The following is a 19,545-nucleotide window of genomic DNA, read 5'->3' as shown; positions in this document are numbered from 1 at the left end:
CATCACACCTAGAAAATACCTCCATAGGAACATCTGGGCCAGTGTTTGCGCATCTGGGCCAAGGCCTGGCCAAGTAGACACATAAAATTAACCATCGAACTATACTGAAAATGTTGGTGTCTTAGTTTTTTCTTAAAATATGAAGTGCTGGGGAACCCAGATGCTTGGGGTAGCCTCTTCCTTGGACATGTTTGCACTTTGGTGGGAGATGCCTGCGCTGCAGCCGTGTGGGCCGGGAGGATGGGCATCTCTGCGGGTGGCTGCGGGTGCGGAGTGTGTGCAGAGGAGGGCCCCGTGGACTGAATGGGGCCCCCCCAGCCTCACTGGCGGTGCAGCCTGATCAGGGGGCGTGGGTCAGGTGGGTGGCCCTGGGTGTGGGGGAGCCTGGCCCCCAGGGGGGCTTTTTCTGGGGTGCTGTGGTGCTCCATGTGGATGTGTGTGGGGCTGGCCCTTCCGCTGACCAGCCCCACCCTTCTGTTCCTTTCAGCTCTGTGGCGGCTTCCCAGCCTCGACTCCCAGGGACCCCCCTCTGTCTGAGGATGTGCAGCCTCCCAACACACCATCTCTCTGTGCTCCAGCCCACTTCCTCCCAGGGGAGAAGCCCCCCCCCTACACTCCATGACACATGGGCATAGATTGAAAAATAATTTAGTTTTGGTTTGTTAAAAAACAAAGCAGCCTCTACAAACCTTGCTTCTGTGGCCAACCTCCCGGGAACATTGGGGGAATGTTTGAGTCTGCGCCCTCTTTCCCCTCCTGGGCACATCTGTGGGCAGAGAGGCCAGGATCAGTGGTGGGGGGACAGAGCCCCAGGCTGCACCTCTATACTCTGGACACCAAAGAGATCCCAAATCCCCCCGAGCCCCCTTGCCCTGGGTGGTGTCGTCACTCACTAAACAAAGCTCACTTTCTTACCAGCCCCCCAGTGAGCTTGTCATTATTATTTTGCAAAGGGAATATGGCCCTGTGTGCCCCATGTGAACATCCTGTATCAAGGAGGTGTGTAGTATGTTTACATACTTACCTGTGTGTCCCCACAAAGTGCAGGGCTCTGTGCTCGGAGCTGTGTTCATTTGGTACTTGCTGGGGATGGAAAGGTGCTTTGGCTTAAATATCAAATGCTGCCTGTAAGGTATGTGTGTTCACTGAGGTCTGTGTGCACTTCTTTTCCCAACCTGTTGTCACACCTGCAGAAAGACTTGCTACCTAAGGCTACATGTTTCCTATTCAAGGCATCTTTGCTTCCAGCTGCCATCTTTCATGGATTATTCTAGAGGCTGTCCAATCTGCTGTGTGGGGCGGCCCACAGGGGGCCTCCCTTGCCTGCAGAATAGATCCCTCTATGCCCCAATGTCTCTGCTCCAAGTGACCACGGGTGGGCGGCTTCTGAGGCCCTTCAGCCAGAGCCTGGGCCACAACTCTGCCTCTTGCAGACCAACAGCCATTGACCAAGACACACCTGGCGCAGCAGGTGGGCACCCACCTGGGCAATGATCAAATCCTGGCTGAGTGACAGGCCTGGGAACATTACAATCCTGGAGCACTGGAGAAAGAGGGGTGGAGACGGGAGGGGTGGGGGAGGGAGAGAAAAACCCGGAACAGGAGCCTTGGTCAGCGGCCGTGGTCTCTTGCCCCCTGAGCTGGCGCGGAGGCACATCTACCAGGCAACATTCCGGGCCTGGAACGGGAACCCCTCCCACTGCTTCCTGAGCCCAAGGCGCGCTTTCTCTAAAGGTGACGTGCAGGTTCCTACGGGGAAGCAGCGCACATGGGATGTGGGGCGTGTGGTGGGCCAGGTGAGGAGCCCGGCACGCTGGCCCTAGAGGAGCTGCTTGCTACAGGCAAAGAGGCGGGAGGCCTGGCCCCTGGTCCTGTGAGCCGCCTTCAGGTTCTAGGAGTGGGATGGAGTCTGGGGTGGCTCCGAGCCCCAACTGGTCATGGCCCAGCCTTGACCTTTGCAGAGGAAATCCCCCTTCAGCGCAGGGCTGGCAACGGGGAGTGTGGAGGCAGCCAGCCCTGTGCTGGGGGGGGGGTCTGAGAGGGGATGCCAGGGCCCCCCAGCAAGCACCTCATCTGCCTGGAGTTTAGGAACCAGCTCTGTGTGGCCAATCAGGAAGCTGCGGCAATCTGAGGTGTTGTCTCCGTCCCTGAGTTCCCTGTCGTGGGAGCCTGGACTCCACCCACTGGAGTGTGCCCCACGCTCTCAGGCGATCTGGGGGAGTGAAGTGGTGCCTCCTGGGCCAGGACGCCCGCCTCCTCAGGACCCGTCCTGCTTAGAAGCGCCCCTGAGCTGCAGCCTGGCAGCCTGTGCTGACCGGACCCAGGCCGCCAACCCCAGCAGATGGCCACGCACGTACCAGGAGACACAAGGATACTTTCTGACCTCTGCACTCATCCTGGGCCCAGAGCCACACAGTAGTGTCCCGGTTCACACCCATGTCACCCAAACCCACTTCTATCTGGCTGGTGAACCCAAGAGCTGATAAAAATATTAAACTCCCAGGCCAACAATTTTGCTCTTGCCCACAAGAATGTCTTTATCCCTTGTACCAGCCACAAAGAATGTGAATAATTCGACTCCCAGCCTGGTGGTGGCTCCAGGCACCCCCCTTCATCCCCAGGACAGCTCCCATGCCCTGCATCTGACCCCCCGCCCCAGTCCCCGGCATAGGTCTCCATGCCCTGCACCCCACACATGCCCACACCTGATCACCCAGTCCCAAGATAGTGCCCCACAGTCTGCACCCTGCACCACCAGATGGTGGTGATGGTTGCACAGGTTTGTTAATGTATAAAACCCACTGAATTGTACCTTGTTAAAGGGTGAATATTGTGGTACATGACTCGTATCTCAATGAAACAGGGCGGAATACCCTGATGTCAATGCATGTGAAGCAGAACCGGGAGGACAGCGTGTGTCCAGTTAACAAGAACAAGACCCTCATCATCACTGTGAAGAGTGGCCCCTAGCTGAGCAGAGATGCCCTATGAACTCAGGGGAAATGTTGTCTGGCCTACAGGAAGAGGGAAAAAGTCCAGGAGGCAAGGCCCTCATTCCATTAGTGGCTCCCCAGACAGCAACAGTCACATATGTATGTATTTCCTTTTCTCGTGTTCTAAAGTGATTTAATTATGAAATTTCATATACGGGCAGAACGAATGCTTAAAGCTAAGGTACAAGGGCTTGAGGCACTTGAGAGCCCAGCCCCTCCCACCTCTGCCCCAGTGCAGGATTTTGTGTGGACACGTTTCAGCTCCTTTGGATCAGTACCAAGGAGCGTGATTGCTGGATCAGATGCTAAGAGTGCGTTTGGCCCCGTGAGAAGCCACCAGACGGTCTGCACCATTCTGCTCTCCCTCTGCAGAGTGGGTGAGCTCCTGCTGCTCCTCGTGCTCGCCAGCACTGGGTGCTGTGGGTGGTCTGGATGGTGGCCATGCTGGTCTATGGCAGCGGTGTCCTGCTGTCACGTTAATCTGCAGTTCCCTGAGCACCTGCTTTGGGGAGGTGTCTGTCCAGGTCTTTTGCCCATTTTTATTTGGGCTGTTTGTTTTCTTACTGTTGAATTTTAAGAGTTCTTTGTTTATTTTGGATATGGGTCTCTTGTCAGATGTGTCTTTTGCAAATACTTTCTCCCCGTCTATGGTTTGTCTTCTCCTTCTTTCTGTCTTCCAAAAGTTTTAACTTTGCTAAAGTTCAGCTTGCCCAATCTGTCTTTTATGGATTATGCCTTTGGTACTGTGTCTACAAAGTCATCGCCATGCCCAACCTTGGAATTTTATAGTTTCGCCTTTTACATTTAGGTATGTGATCCTTTTTTGAGTTATTTGTGAAGGTGTAAGGTCTGGATTTATTTCTCAGCAAGTGGACATCCAGTTGCTCCAGTGCCATTTGTTGAAGAGATGATCTTTGCCCCACTGTATTGCCTTTGCTCCCTTGTCAAAGACCTGTGACTGTATTTATGTGGGTCTATTTCTAGGCTCTCTGTTCGCTCCACGGATCAATCTGTCTATTCTTTTGGCAATACCAGTCTGTATTGATCATGGTATCTTGCAGTAGGTCCTGAAGTCACATACAGTCAATCTTGTGAGTTCATGAAGTTCTTGGTTTTAATGTTGCTCAAGTTTTAAATCTTCTCTCTCATCATGAGGGCATTTTGTGTTTTATTTAAGAAATAGGTCTCTATCTTAGGTCTTGATAACACTCTTCTGTCACAAGGGTCAGCAAAGTCTGTGTGTAGAAGGCCAGATAGTAAATATTGTCGGCTTAGAGGCCAGTAGGTGTGTAGTTACTACTCAACTCTGCCACTGTGGACCAATACAGGTGTAGACATTAGTACCTTCATGGGCGTGGCTGTGTGCCAATGAGCTTTACTAAGAAGGAGGGGTGGATAACACTGACTGGCTATAGTTTCACATGATCTTCTAAGTGCCTTATAGATCACTTTTAGATCTAAATAGATAGTCTACCCTTGTATTATGTGAGTTAAGTTTCAAATTTCCTTTATTTTTAATGCAGCGGCTTTCAACAGGGATGGTTTTGTGTCTGGGGGCCATCTGGCAATGTCTGGAGACATTTGTGATTGTCATGCATGCTGTGGGGGTTGGGGCACAAAGAACAAAGAGCAAACAAAATTATTGTGGCTCTTCACTTGTAAAGCAAACAAGCAGCACAGACCATAAATCTGTACACAGCACAATCCATTCCCCACTGCAGCTCCATAGCACAAATCAAATGGTCTAGGATCCTCCTCCCTGAGGCAGAATCAGTTCATCCAGCTGCTCTAACACAGCACACGCTCAGAATCACCCCAGCCCCACCTCCAGGGTTCACAGTCAGAATCATTCCCCTTCCCTCCCTTCCCTCCACATCACACAGGCAGAATTGCCCCAGCCCCATGGCACACAGTCAAATGGCATGGAGCTTCGTCTGTCCCAGAGTCCTCTGTAGCCAGTCCTGCCTGGTTGGATGGTGGTGAGGATGCCAACATGCCTGGCACAGGTGGGCAATGTACTGCCGCATTCAGCTGTTTATGGCCATAAGCTTTTTCTTGGTAGTAGTTAGAATAACCCCCAGCGCCCACCACAGCAGGAAACACATTTGTGCCTAGCCCCACTGGATGGGAGATGAACCCATGGTGGTCAGAATGCCCCTGAGCCATGGCCTCTGTTGTGTGTGCCCACGGGGTTCTGCAGCTCAGTGTGTGTGTGCTCTTAGCTCTGGCCGTCCTGGCCTTCTTGAGAGATTGGGGCTGGCTAGGGGAACATTCCACAGGAACATTCCAGAGCTGCCTCTACAGTGAGGGAAACCAGACAACACCACGGGGAATGGTGCAATGACAAGTTGAGAAATGGATCAGGCCCCAAAGCTGCTTTGGGCTCCCGATGTCTCATGAGGCCCCTGGTGGGCAGCATGGTGCTTCCCGGGGGGCCACAGGCAGAACCCACCTCCACACTTCTTAGAGCTGTAGCCCGCTGGCGCTGGAGGCTGTCTGGGCTGGGGTGAGGCTCCCTGCTTATTGAGCAGTGTCCAAGCCTTGGCCTTCCTGGTCAACACCAAAGCCCCCAAACTGAGCTTTCACTCCCCAGATGGACAGCTGAGGCTGTGTCCTGCAGCTCCAAGTCCTGGCCTGACCAGCTCAGCCCAACCCAGCTACCTGCCCATTCCAGAGCCAGCAGAGGGGGCCTGGGTTTGGGGGTCTCCTTATGGTGCAAGTGGGCACATAGATCCACCCCGGTTGCAGACCAAGAGTGGGGAAGTGCCGTGGGAAGGGGCCCATCCACTAGGACCTTGGCTGAAGATGGACATTTCTTGAGGACACAGCTGGTTGGAGCAGCCCAGGGACAGCCCAACATGCACCCTCCAAGGACACAGCTTCCCTGCATCCCTTGTTTCTCATGCACCGGCATGTAAAACTACCTGAAGAACCTCTTAGACTAGTTTTCTCAAGTCCTGAGTCAACAGAATTTCCACCCAGATGCTACTAAATACTTAGGAAAACAATTCAGGCAGGTAGTGGTGGTGTCCAGACACACATGTGGCTGTGGGCAGGCAAGGGAGTGCCGAGGGCATGGTGGAGGTGCCAGGGACCCCTGGGCAGCCTCGGTGGCCTGGCCTCCCACAGCCCGTGGGCCTTCCTGTGTCCTTGCTGTGGCATCTGCTGCCTTCTGCCATCATCTCCGAGGGTAGCAGGTCTGGGGAGGGGTCCCCCTGGTGGGTGTCTGTGATGGCCAGCTCTCCCAGAGACCTGGAGACCCCTTCAGGGGTGGGCCAGCCATGGGTGAGGAGGGATGCTCACCTCCTCCCATCAGGACATTTGGGGCCATTCCACTTGCCAGTTCTTGAAGCCATACCTTGCTCTCTAGAAGCCTGGAGGGGAATCTCTCCTCCAGCAATGCACCGCTCACATGGATTCTTGTGTCCTTGTCACTTAGCTGTGGGCGGACACCTCAGCCTTCTGCCCTCCCCTCTGCACCTGCTTGTCTCTGCATCAGGTTGTGAGTTAGGGACTCGTGTGCAGTTGCCAGGGGGACACCCAGGCACTAGAACTCGGACTGTTCTGTGCTTGGTTGATGCGGCTTTCAGGGATCACTCTGTATTGAGAAATGACAGGGCTATGGGACAATTTGCTGCCATCCGTGGTACAACATCTGAAAGAAAACACAACCCAGACCTGCCCCACAGCCTCAGAACATTTGCTGGTCTTTGATATCTTAAAAAAAAAGAATCTCAGTCTTGGAGGAGCCATTGAGTTGTTGAGCACAATCCCCAGTGGATGCTGGAAACTTCTCTGGCACATTCTGCACCACGCCTGCTGTGACAGTGACCACCAGCCATGGGGCAAGCACTGTCCCAACAGGCACAGGGACACGCCCTGCTCTGCCCCACCCTGCCCCACCCCTGGGCCTCTGTGACCTCAGCTGTGTGCTGGTAGCCCTGCCCCCCCCCCCCCGCCCCGTGCATTTCCTATGATGATGTTCCTGGGGTCAGAGGGCTGAGGGTTATCTATCTCACAGAGCAGCAGGTGGACCTGTGTGCTGAGTCCAGTGGCTCTGTGCCAGGAGTAGTGCCCCTTGGAATAGAGAAAACAGGGGTTTCCCTTTTACATGGAGAAAACGGGAGGCTGAGGGGTGAATGGGTTTGTCTAGGGAGAGAGATGCAGGTACCGACCAGCTCTGTTCCAGGAGGGGTGGCCGTGGCCCTGTATCTGCCCAAGTCATGTCCACGGCACCGGGAGCCAGGAGCCGGGTAGGGGGAGCAGGGGAGGTGCCCGGAGCTGAGCCCAGCACCCCGGACGCCGTGTTGCTGACACCAGCCACTGCACGGTAACAAGCAAGGAGCCAAGCCTGCAGCACAGTTAAAAGGGTCTGTAAATATTTTATTTTTCCATGTTTTTAGGCCAGAAAGAAGCATTTGGTAATAAAAATAACAGAGAACTATCCCCTGGGTCTGCTCTGGCATGTGCCAGCCCTCCACACGGAGGGTGCTCCGGGGTCGGGGCTGTGGCTTTGGTGGCTAACAGCAGTGCCCTCAGCTATATACATGTATGTTACAAGGCAGAAAACAGTCTGGAAGGAAGCTCGGCCTGTGGGAGTGCGGGGTCCAGAGCTGCTCATGTGGTGGGCTTGGGCTGGGGAGACCGAGGCCTCCCGTCTTCCTGCTCGACCGGGGGGCAGGAGTGGGACGTGATGTCACTGTGCTTGTAGGCGGCCTCGTCCAGGTCCAGCGCCTTCTGGTTGACCTCCAGCGTCATACAGCCGCGGTAGAAAGCCGTGACTGGCGCTGAGGTCACAGGCACATCTGGGCCAGTGAGAAGAAACAAACACCATCTTAGCAGATGAGCCACCCCGTCTGTGGGAGCCCGGGCTCCCTGGGCCCCCCGTCCCCCCGCCCAGTGCTCCAAGCATCCGCAGGCTCGTCTCCTCCCCCACCCTCCTCCTCAGGGGCGCAGGTGTCTTCTGTCCAGAATGGCACCAGCTCGGCTGCATGCTTGTAGGCAAGCAGGTCCCCAGCCAGTGTGTCCAGATAGTCAAATCGATTAAATAAATGCAATCTTCCTCTTGGCTCCAGTGAGTCAGTCGTGCCGCAGGGCTCCCAACCCATCCTCCTCAAAGGTTTGTTTGTTCAAACTAAATGGAGCTTGTGTCTGCGGGCCGAGCCAGGAGTCCTGGCCTGCACAGTGAGTGAGAACCTACATGGGGCCTTGGGGGCCGCTGGGGGTCAGGTCAGCAGCTGGCCCTTGATCATTCACGGCCATGGCAAGCACACGGCGCCTGGTCAGAATCGGGTCCCCAGTCTGTAGGAGGTGGCTGCGTGCGGCCCCTTCCTGGGCATAGCAGGAGCTGAAGGTGACCCTGTCCCCAGAAGCTGTACATCTGGACCAGGGAGCAGGCTGGTGGGGGCGTCCCAGGACACCTGGACTCCCGTGTGGCCCCTGGAGGCTAGGCCTGCCCTACAGGCCACAGCCACAGCCTCTGTGTGATGCGTAGTCAGGTGGGTGCTCTCCGAGGATGCGGGTTGAGCAGGTTCAGCTGGTGCTTGTCCCTGTGAGCTGGTCTCAGCCTCAATCCCTGAACTGCCAAGCGGGCACTGATACACTAAGGCATCATGATGCCAGCCAGGGGTGTACCTGTGTTTTCTCTTCATCTAAAAGTTCACCCTATACAGAAAGACACACTGGGGCTGGTGGGAACAGCAGGTGCCGCACCCGAGCATGAGGCCATGGAGCCATACCTGGCAGTCCCCCGACGAAGGTGAGCACGGAGCCCTGCAGGTGTCTCCCAAGCACGGCCAGGCTCTCCCGCAGTCCCGCAGAACTCACTTCGCTCTGGCCCTTGGTGCCGTCGACCTCCAGGGTGGCCTCATCCTTCCGCACAGACACGGCCACTTGGTGCTCCTGGCCGTCACACACCTTCATCTCCATCAGGGCCAGGGTGACGCTCTCCACAGCCAGGATGACCAGCTGTGGGGACATGCGCACCTGAGCGTGCAGGCCTCCTGTCCCACTGCCCACACCCCGAACCCTCCGTGGGGGTGGGGTCCCCTGCAGCCTGGGCACTGCGTTCTGTGGCACACTGGTGCAGGACTCAGTTTCCACAAGTGTGAGGTGGGGGTGGGCAACATTATCCCAGGGCAAGAGTCAGGGCACCGTACTGTCCAGCCATCTAGGTGGATGTGCTGTCTGCGCGTCCACAATCCAGAACACAGGACATGGAAGACCCTGACCCGTAAGCCACAGCAGAGTGGCTGGAGGTGTGAGGAGGTAAATGCAAACATTCCAGAAGACAGCTGGCCACGTAACCCAGTGTCCACAACCGCAGAACGTGCCTCTGATAACGCGGGCCAGACACACAGTCCAACACGGGGACAGACACGGGCCAAACAGAAGGACAGACAGACGCCCCAGCAGCAGGGACAGACAGGGGCCCCGACAGCGGGATGGGCAGGGGCTCTGACAGTGAGATGGACAGAAGCCCCAGCAGCAGGGTCCCTGGGCAGGGCTGTGTAGCCGGGGGTCTGCCGGTGTCTGTGCCCTGGGAGGATCCTCCCCCTGTGGCAGCTCCAGCTGTTTGTGGGTGGCCGGAGGGGCAGGTGCAGACAGCGTGCATGCGGACGGCACTTGGTGGGGTTGGGGGTGGGGGTGGGGGTGAGGGTGGGGATGGGGGTCCCTGCTGCTGGCCCTGGACCAGTCGGGAGCAGGCTGGCTGGGTGTGCCCATTCCCTCCCCGGTGGGCGGGTCCTCCCACTTTGGGCAGAGGCAAGAAAAAAAAGCTCCTTCCTCTGCCCCTTGGCTGTTCTGTGGAGACAATGCGTCCCACACAGTGGTGGTCAACTGGGTTGGGTATGAAGGGCCAGCTGGACAGAGGACAGCCACACTCAGGGCTCGGCTGCATCACCCAGGGGTTTGGGCCTACATGTCTGAGGGCGCAGGAGAGACTGGGAGCCTGACCATGTTAGTGAAGGGGTCGGACACCAACACGAGCAACTGACGCTCGTCTTCCTGACGCCAGGTTGGCCAACTGTCGGGGGTAAGTGGCCTCACACAGCTTTGACCTCAGGCTGTGTTGGGTGACCTCGGGTCCAGTGTTCCCAGCCACGTGGCCGTCGGGCTGGTGAAGGCTGCGCGGCCCTGGGTCAGCTTCCTGAGGCAGGACTGGGCCCCACCCAGGAGGGAGGCCGGGGCCACAGTGAGCGGTACCTGCTTTTTGAGTTTCTTGGTGGAGTGGTAGTCAACCAGGGCCACGGAGAGGGCCACCACGTGGTCACCAGCCACCAGCGCGAGCAGCACCCCCGTGTCAGCGGCGGGGCGGATCCGAGCCATGACCTCTATCTGCCAGGTTGCTTCAGTGCCCACGTCCAGCGAGGTCCGAGCTGCGGTGAGGGCGGCGCATCAGAAGGTGAGTGAGGGGGTCGCCGGCCCCGCCTGGCCGCAGGGGCCCCACCTGAGCACAGGGCCACAGGAGAACCCCGTCCCCGGGCAGCCAGCCGCCGCGGACATGCGCCCCTGACTCGGGCTCCGGGGTCCCTGCCGGCCGCCATGAGCCACGGCGCCCTCCACGGGCTCTCCCCTTCCTCCCCCGCACAACAGCCTGAGCTGTGGGCCCTCGGGCCGCCCGCCCCCTGCGCCCGTCAGGCCCACCAGCAGGTCAGGCTGCTTAGAGAACCTGGGAGTCTCTGCGAGCTGCGCTGAGCGCCATCGTCACAGACCCATGGCCTCCTGCCACGGGGCCAGCGCTGCTGCCATCGCCCCGCCTCAGGGGAGCAGCTCCACATGGAGGCACCTCCTGTATACAGAACGCACGCGACGTATATGGGATAGGACGCGCGAGCATCAGAGTGAAGGACGCGTAGAGCATCCTGCACATCTTGCATGGATGGTTCCAGAAAACACATTCTGGTAGAAAGGGCCGGCTCGTGGTGGTCTGGGGGCCAACACCACAGCACACCTCCTCCCTACGCTTCAATCTGCTGATGTCGGCGCCGCAGGACAGACTCCGCCCCACGGGGTGAAGTGCGCGTCTCGGGGACGTCAGCATCCTGACGGAGGAGTCCATTTGGGCCGCGGACGTTGGAGCTCAGGCGCTCGGCTGCAGGCAGGTTCCTGGAGATTCCACCGAGCTGCAAGCTCGCGTCCCGAACCATCTGTGGGCCCCCAGCCCTGACTGGGGTCTCTTACGGTCGGCTCCCGATAACTGTCCCCTGAATGCATGTAGAACTGGAAAAAGCGGGCAAAAACCAAAAATAAAACCAAAAAACTCAGTGATCTTCCCTGTGGCCAAGTTTTGCCTTTATTTCTGACAGAGGAGAGTGTTTCCTGGTGCTGCTTTCCCGTGACAGGACTGGGCACACCGGGCCTCCGTGGTTCTGTGGGGCCACTCAGGAGGTGAGGGCTCTTCTGCCACAGTCTGTGACTTCCTGAGGGGTCCCTGCCGTGTTATAAAATGGTACCGTTGGAGGTTTACTAACAGGGCCCAGAGTTCCAAATACCATGTGGCCTTTGCAGTCTTGTACCTGACCAAGCAGAGCCCCCAGCAGAAATAGTGGGCAGCCCTGGGGTCCGCGAGGTGGCGTAGCCAAGGCACAGATGACCTGTGTGGCCTATGCTGTGTCACACAGTGTAGATGATCCTCAGACGGGTCTGGACACGGGCTGCATGGCAGGTTCCTGGGCCCGTGACCCCACCCAGGGGGCCCCGCACGGCCAGGTGCACCTGCATTTTCCTGGGCCAGGCATGGGGCCCTCCTGACTCCGGGCAACAGTTTAGGGCTCGTGGGCATCACAGGAGCTTCCAAAAGGTCTGTTCCCGCAGGTTCCCCTTCTTCTCCTGCATGGTCCTCAATGCTGGCGTGGCTGGACCCAGCTCTGCTGAGACCCGCACCTTCTCGGCAACACGACAGGGCTGGCTACCCCTCCTCCTCCTCCTCTCTTTCCTTCAATGTAGAGCTCCTTGGAGCCCCAGAGGCAGCCCTCTGGATGCTGCCCCGTCCACTCTTCATGAGGTCCTGCTGACTGCAACGCCAAGCGTGTTCTTGACAGCTTCTCTGCCAACGTGCAGACACCGAAGCTCGTTTTGTCCCAGAACCCTGAGGGTTCTGCCAGCATCCCCTGAGGTCCCTCACGTCCCACCTGCCTGCCCATCTCCAGCTGTCCCAGTGCCAGCAGGGCAGTTTGTCTGCTCCTGCCTGTCATTTCTTCCTCACTGGTTCCCTGGAAACCTTGACTGGGAGCAGCCACCCTGAGAGGTAGTCATAGGGCTGGGCGGTGGGGCGGGGCTCAGCTTCTCCTGGACTCTGCTGTCCAGGGAAGCTGTTCCCTGCTTTATCCACTTGCATTGTGTATGATCTGGAAGCATAAGCACCATGCCAGAGCCGAGACTTACTGTAATCCAGGCTGTAGAAGGCAAACCCGCTCCCGGGGTAGAAGGACCCTTTCTCCGCCACAGAGAAGCACTGCATCTTGGGGTTTGCTTTTACAGTCTCTTGGATGGTGGTGTCTTCACCATTCAGCCAGTTCCAGCTCCTCATACAGCCATCCAGGCGGGGGTTTATCTGGAAGGATGGAGAAATCCCAGTGGCTTCCTGGGACCACCCTGCTCGGATGGATGGGATGCCCTCTTGGCTACTACAAGATGGACAAGTCCTACTTGTGGAGAGTATCTATTTCCCAAAACTCTCCTCACTGGACAAAATGAGTCCTTGCAGGACACCCAGCACTCACAGTGGGTCCTCACCCAAGCAAGGTAAGGGTATTGTGCATCCCATATGGACGCCCACCTTTTGTGTCTGCATGGGGTTTGCCCACTCATTCCCAGATCAGAGCGCCGACCACCCCCTGGAAGGAAGTGGACGAGGGGATGGGTACACAGTGGTCTCTGGTACCTATGGAAATGTGAGTGTAGGGGCCGGGCATGCAGATTCCAGAGCACCAGGCACTTGCTACATGGTTTGGAGCAAATCGGTCACCCCTGCCTGTATTTGTGAAACAAGGAGGTGTAAACAGCAACTATGGGACCCTGGAATGGGGCTGATGCTCGAAGTCATGTGTAGCACCTCCTCCTCCATTCCTGTAGGGAGGACCAGGCCAATACCTCCCACCAGGGGAACTGCAACATGCCCATAACCCATTTCTTCCATTGTACGGGAGTCCTAATCACAGGAGGGACTCTGGCCACTGACGTCCACAGGCTTGGTGAGGGAGAAATCCCAGTGAGGGTGAGGGCGGGGTGCAGGGGGGCTGAGGCCGGGCAGGGCAGCGAGGAGCGACTAATACCAACCACCCCGTCAGTCCTGCTCCCCTATGGCAGGGTTAACAACACAAATGTTCTTGGGAATTGTCCAAAAAAGTTGACTATTCTTTTCGTTAAAGAACGATTTCATTGTGTTTTATCTCCACTGAAAAACAGGCATCTTTAGTATCATTTCAGAGGACTGAAATGAATCTCGGGCAGAGGCGCACCTGCTGCGTGTTAACCTCTGGGGGGATGGCTGCCCAAGCGCAGTGAGCTTGTGGCCTCGCCTGTGCTGGGCTGATACCAGTACTCAGTACTCACGGGCTGGACCAAGTCCTTCTCTTTGAAGGGAATGCCTCCCACGGTAAGGTTCAGGTGGTACAACCCTCTGTCCAGCTGAAACAGATCCCCGGCCACCGCGATCTTCATGACGGCGTCTTTGTTCACTTTGATGACCAGATTCCGATCCAGCTCTTCCACGGAGATCTGAAGAAGACGGTGCTTTCAGGGGGTACACCTTCCAAAAGGGACCCCTGACCTTGGGGACCACGCCCCCATCACCACTGAGGGCCAAGCCACCTCCACCCTCAGGGAACAACATTCATCATGCATACACCTCACAATCCCCATGTGCCAACATGACCCTGGCGCCCCCTCCAGGCCCCAATGGGCCCCCCCCAGCCCTGGATGCCCCCTCCAGGGCCCCCAGCCCTGCCTCCCCACTCTGGGTTCCCCCAGCCCTGCCTCCCCCTTCTGGGGCCCCCAGCCCCGTCTCCCCACTCTGGGTCTCCCCAGCCCTGCCTCCCCGCTCTGGGCTCCCCAGCACCGGCTCCCCCCAGCCCTGCCACCACTCTCTGGGCACCCCCAGCCCCGTCTCCCCACTCTGGTTCTCCCCAGCCCTGCCTCCCCGTTCTGGGCTCCCCAGCACTGCTCCCCCCAGCCCTGCCACCACTCTCTGGGCACCCCCAGCCCCGGCTCCCCCCCTCTGGATCTCCCCAGTCCTGTCTCCCCTCTCTGGGTCTCCCCAGCCCCGCCTCCCCGACTCTGGGCCACCCCAGCCCCAGCTCCCCCTCCACTCTCCCTCCCACACCCAAACCACTTGTAGCCACCTCCCTGGTCCCATCCTGATGCTCCTCTAAGCCCCCCAGGAACTGCTTGCAGGGAGCAGGAATCCCACCTGACGTCATGCCTTCCATGTGGTGCTTTGCGTCCCCTCTATGCAGTGTGCAGTCCCATGTGCCCCACCCAAGGCAGGAGGACACATTTCTAAATCCCAGCAGATATTCAGGTGCCAGGTATAGCCTGGATACCGCATGGGCATGTGGATTCACTCCAGAAGTTTCTGTTCTGGGCAGCCTGTGTGGCTCAGCAGTTTAGCGCCGCCTTCAGCCCAGGGTATGGTCCTGGGGACCCGGGATCGAGTCCCACATCAGGCTCCCTGCATGGAGCCTGCTTCTCCCTCTGCCTGTGTCTGTGCCCCCCTCTCTCTCTCTGTGTCTCTCATGAATAAATAAAATCTTAAAAAAAAAAAAAAAAAAAAAGAAGTTTCTGTTCTTTCCTCCTTTCCATGCAGGGAAATTTAAAAACCCATCTCTAAACTCAGGGTGTCCTCCTAACCCACCAGAAGCCTATCAACTTCTTTTTTGGTTAAAGAGGGAAACATGTAAGTCCTTGAGTCAGAGTGTGGTCAAGAGGACACCGGCGTGTGTGTCAGGGCCGCCAGGAGCAGGAGTGCGTCAGGGACCCTCAGGCTCCAAGCCCACAGGTGCCAGGTTCCTTGGGCAGAGCTCCTGTCATCTCGACCCCGAGGGAGCCGCTTCCCTCTGGCTCTGCCATGTTATCTGAGCTCTGCACTGGTGTCCCTCCCACTGCTCGGGAGACACTTGGGCCTCAAGAGCTCAGGAAAGAAGGCAGAGGTTAGCAAACATCCACATCACCTTTATTCAGAATTTCCCATTTTATCTTGACTTCTAAAGGGAAAAAGAATGCTTTTCTCTCTCAAGTGCTTACTTCTAAAAGCCCACTTCCAACTGGGGGCCTCTGGACTTCTGGAGGGGCCTGTGTGTCACAGGCTATTGTGTTCTGAGCATCAGGATGCAGGACAGGGCAGTGGCAAGAAGCTGCCCTCGGCACGGTCTCACCAGGAGCGAATGGTTCAGGCTCTGGATGGTCAGGGCATTCTCCAGAAGGAGGCGCCCACGTGGGTGGGAGTGTGCCGGGGTTTCTGTGGGAATGGCACAGGCCCCAGAAGCCAGGTCCTGGGACGGTGTGGATGCATGGAGACAGGAGCTGCGCCCAGACCTCAGCCCAGGGACCCCCGCCTCAGCACTGTGGATGTTCTGAACGGGACGGTTTTCTGAGACGTGGGGCATCCTGTGTGCTGCAGGGTGACCAGCAGCCCTCTGGCTCTGACTCTGCTGCCAAGAGCAGCTCTGACAAGCAGAACCAGGACATAGCCAGCAGCTCCTGGTGGAACAGCCCCTGAGACCACAGCTCTTGCCCCATCACCTGCGGGCTCGCAGGGCAGGGGCCTGTGCAGTGTCCACTCACTGCTGACTGTGCAAAGGCGTGAGCAAATGCCAGGGCCCTTCCCCGGGAGTCCCATATGCCAGCCGGCCTGGGGCTGGAGTGGTGGCCACACTCACCGTCTGCCATGTGCCGTGGTTGATGACAGGCCCACTGCTGGTGACACGGCCGACACCATGGTAGCGGAGCTGCAGTTCCAGCCGGCCAGCCCGCAGGCCCAGCACGATCCAGGTACTGTCCTGATGGCCTCCAGCAAAGAAGAGGACGCCTTCAGGGTCATAGGTCCTGAAGTCGAATTCGGTGATCAGCCTGAGGGCCAGCACGAAAAAGAAACAGGTGATGCATGGGCTGGCGGCTCACGGCCTCCTGCCCCAGGGACCCAGACCAGCAGGGAGAGAGCAGCCGTGTGCAGGCAGCCTGGGATTCTTCCCTGAATGCCAGAAGCACTGGTGGGCGCCCAGAGGCCCAGAGTTGGAGCCGTGCTGCTGTGGCTGGGCAGGGAACGGGCTGACTGCCTAGACCGCTGGGGTGCAGCCTGGGGCATGGCCCAGGGCTCTGTGGGCCCAGGGAGCATCAGGCCAGCCATTCCTCGGGCTCTGGTCCACTCTGCTCTGTATTGTGTGAGCCGCCGCCTCTCACCTGGTGGGCTGCAGCCTTTTGAAGCGCAGTCTGATCACGGGTGTCCCGCTGAACATGCGACCCAGGTACAAGGACTTCATGCTTTTGGCCACATTGAAAGGCACGCAGGGCAAAATATCCTGTGGAGTGGGAGCAAGGGGTGTCAGGAGGGGCATACCTGGTTCAGCCCCTCCCCATCACACTGCCTGTCAGGATGCAATCGGGCCCTCCCCCGCCACTCCGCCAGCCAGATGCACAGCAGGTGGCACACAGACACCAGAGACTCTGTTACACTCAGACCGCCACGGCCCGGAGAGACCAGCAGGTACGAGTCCAAGAGGTGGGCAGGCTGGCCAAAAGCAGGAGGCTCCGACTGCACACGTGTGGCAGAGCCTGAGCCGGCAGACAGGGAGGGCAGAGTGTACTCTGGGTGTAGCCCCCAGGTCGTTGGGGGTAGGGAGCCACCAGGCCTAGGGAATTCATGCCCAGGACAGACATGCCTCCATCCTACATTGCCACCGGCCAGGGGACACTGGGCCTTCCCATAAAAACACCTCTTCCAGCACTGTCTTCCTGAAGGACGGCTGCCCCGAGGGCACTTACCTCACAGGTGTTCATGTCTGGGGACAGCTTGAGGCCTCCACGTCCATCACAGTGGCAGCTGTATCCCCCTGGGGAGTTGACGCAGGCCTGCTCACAGCGTCCCTCCGCACACTCGTCCACATCTGCCACCACAGGGAAGATGGGCAAACCTCACCAGGTGCAGTGCCCATGCCTTCTCTGATCGTGCACGCGGTTGGCTTGCTGTGAAAACAAGCTCCAGAGCACGAGCCTCAGGAGGCACCCACTCCCCAGCCCACCCCACGCCCCCCTGGCTCCCTGGCCATGAGCTGTGCTGGTCAGCAGTCTCCAATGTCTGCACACCCTCTGCAGTTTCTCAAGGGAAGCAGCTAGTGTAGAGGCTGAAGGAGGGTTGGAGCACGGTACCAGCTCAGCGCATAAACCACATCTACGCGGTGCTTGGCCTGAGGGTCTAAAGGGGCCCCAGGGACACCCTGCAGGGGAGACAGAGGCTGGGACCACCCCACCTTCCTCTTGGAAGGAAGGGGAGGAAGATGCCCTGGACACAGCGAGTGCTCGTCAGTTGTCCCCAAACACAGCAGTGTGGCCTGAGAGCTCGTTCCTCCTAAATTCTGTGTCTGCAGCAGTTTGGAGAAGGCACCTAGTTGCTTTAAGAGGTACCTGTGGATGTATGTGTGCATGGCATGCACACATGTGTGATGTGTGTGCAAATGTGTGGTCATGTGTGGGGCGCTGCATGTGTGCACACATGTGTTCACAGGTGTTTGTGCCGGGGCCTGCGGGCAGCTGTGGAGGGGTACCTCGGCAGGCCTTCTCCTGGGAGCTGAATGCGTAGCCCTCATCACAGAGGCAGGAGTAGGAGCCAGGCAGGTTCTGGCAGCGCGCCTCCCCGCAGGCAGCTCCATTTGCACACTCATCCACGTCTGCAAGAGAAGCCAGGGCCCTTGACCAGGGTTGTCTCCTGGTCGGTAGGGGAGGTGCTGCAGCGTGAGCCACAGCCTTGGGTGGCCTCAGCTCCCAGGGTGACTAAGCCCTCCTCCCGTCCACTGGACTCTGCAGCCCCAGGCTCAGGCATGGCGGGCGTGGTGGATGTTTCTGCCTGGGGTCCCGGCTGAGGAGGTTGATCTCAGACTGCTGGATGGGGCTGAGCTCGTCCAGGGCCAAGCACTGGAGCCCAGGATGGGGACTTCCAGTGGAGGCTCCCAGGCTCCATTCACCTCCTGAGGGATGACCTCCAGCCACACACCCCATCTCTCCGTTGGAAACCAAGCTCACTAGTGGTGAATTATTGAGGCTCATCCTGAGGCTTATCCATCTGCTACTTTGGCAAAGAACAAATACAAAAACCTCTGCACTTAAATCCTGTTTCCTCCAGGGGCAGAACGAGTATCTGGGACATGCAATTATTAGTCCAGACGACATGGATCCCTCAGACGGCAGCGGGACACCCGTGTTGCGGGGCCTCAGGTGGAGCTCATCACAAGGGCAGCCTGCCAGCAAATAGGCTCTCAAACGTGGCTCAGTGAGCGTAGGAAGGCGCTCTGGCAACAGCACGCGGCCCTGAGACACAGGCGTAAGGCTGCGGGTTCCCTCTGTCCACTGACTCGGTGTGGATGCTTCTGAACCTGAATTTCAGTCCCAGAGCCAGGCCAACCATGTCCAGGAGCATAGGAACCCGGCTCCGCAGTCCTGGCTGCACCGGGGAGGCTGTGGGTGCTATGCACACAGCTTGGCTGCAGGACACGGGCCACCCCAAGAAGGATGCCTCGTAAGCACAGGCTCTCTGAACACCACCCGTAAGGAGCTGCCACGACAGCAGGAAAACCACAGGATGCCCCACGGCCCCTGCAGGGCTTGTGACGGTGGAGGGGCTGGTGGCTGGAGGGCCCAGACCCACCAGGGAATGGCCCACAGTGGCAGTGGCATGGGGGAAGGGTTCTCCGCGCTCTGGCACACTGCACTTCCCAGACCAGCCCCTCCTCACGTGCCCACCTGGCTCCATGACACCCAGCTTTCTCCTCCCACGGGAGAGAGCACCCCTGTGATGCATAGGGCCGAGCTCTACCAGAGGACTGCTCTGACTCCAGCCTCTCAGCACCTCCACCCTGCATCCTGCCAAAACGTGGCCCTTTGGAGATGCTGCGGTCCGACCATTCATCAGAGCACGGTGACCAGGAAAACGGAGGCAGGCAGTGTGTGGGGCTGGCACCAGGCATGGGGCACAAGCCTAGACACAACCCTACACTGTGCACCAAGGCCAAGAGGCCCGAGGCCCCCAAACAGGCCCTGCCTCTGCCCCCCGCCCAGGCCCTCATCTGCTTCTCCTCCTAGGACAGGGCCCCACCCGCGAGGCTTGGAGATCCCTCTCTGCAGTCAAGGAGCAATGACAGAAAGGCCAGAGCCCCCATTCCCAGGGTGCTGGGGGGCTGTAGAAGTGGACCGACCGCAGCCCCTCCTTCCCAGCATCTCAGAGTCTGATCAAGGAAGACAAGATGGAAAGTCTGGGCCCTTCCACACCACACTGGCAAGGCCCCTCATTCCCCACAGCTTCCCTTGGCTGGGTCTGGGGTCCCAAGGTCCCCAAGGAAACAGG

General features: G+C 58.3%; 2 protein-coding genes across 4 annotated transcripts in view; one reads left to right on the top strand and one right to left on the bottom strand.

Moving 5' to 3' along the window:
* The window catches only part of TMEM255B (transmembrane protein 255B), a 34,191-nt gene extending 32,641 nt beyond the window's left edge, over window positions 1-1,550 (top strand). For all 3 annotated transcript variants that reach the window (XM_077854851.1, XM_077854853.1, XM_077854854.1), the window contains one exon: window positions 488-1,550. In XM_077854851.1, coding sequence (XP_077710977.1) covers window positions 488-622 — 135 coding nt within the window. In that variant the 3' untranslated portion in view covers window positions 623-1,550. The remainder of the gene's footprint in view (window positions 1-487) is intronic.
* Window positions 1,551-7,355: 5,805 nt separating this feature from the next.
* The window catches only part of GAS6 (growth arrest specific 6), a 32,794-nt gene continuing 20,604 nt past the window's right edge, over window positions 7,356-19,545 (bottom strand). Inside the window, exons 7-15 of the mRNA XM_077854850.1 lie at window positions 17,753-17,875; window positions 16,974-17,095; window positions 16,392-16,510; window positions 15,872-16,061; window positions 13,548-13,712; window positions 12,378-12,546; window positions 10,197-10,369; window positions 8,732-8,960; window positions 7,356-7,798 (exon numbers count right to left, since the gene is read on the bottom strand). Of these exons, the coding sequence (XP_077710976.1) occupies window positions 7,611-7,798; window positions 8,732-8,960; window positions 10,197-10,369; window positions 12,378-12,546; window positions 13,548-13,712; window positions 15,872-16,061; window positions 16,392-16,510; window positions 16,974-17,095; window positions 17,753-17,875 (1,478 nt within the window). The 3' untranslated portion in view covers window positions 7,356-7,610. The remainder of the gene's footprint in view (window positions 7,799-8,731; window positions 8,961-10,196; window positions 10,370-12,377; window positions 12,547-13,547; window positions 13,713-15,871; window positions 16,062-16,391; window positions 16,511-16,973; window positions 17,096-17,752; window positions 17,876-19,545) is intronic.

This window comes from Canis aureus, chromosome 17 (genome assembly GCF_053574225.1).
Source record: "Canis aureus isolate CA01 chromosome 17, VMU_Caureus_v.1.0, whole genome shotgun sequence".
Lineage (NCBI taxonomy): Eukaryota > Metazoa > Chordata > Mammalia > Carnivora > Canidae > Canis > Canis aureus.
This window is presented reverse-complemented; position numbering and strand designations above follow the sequence as displayed.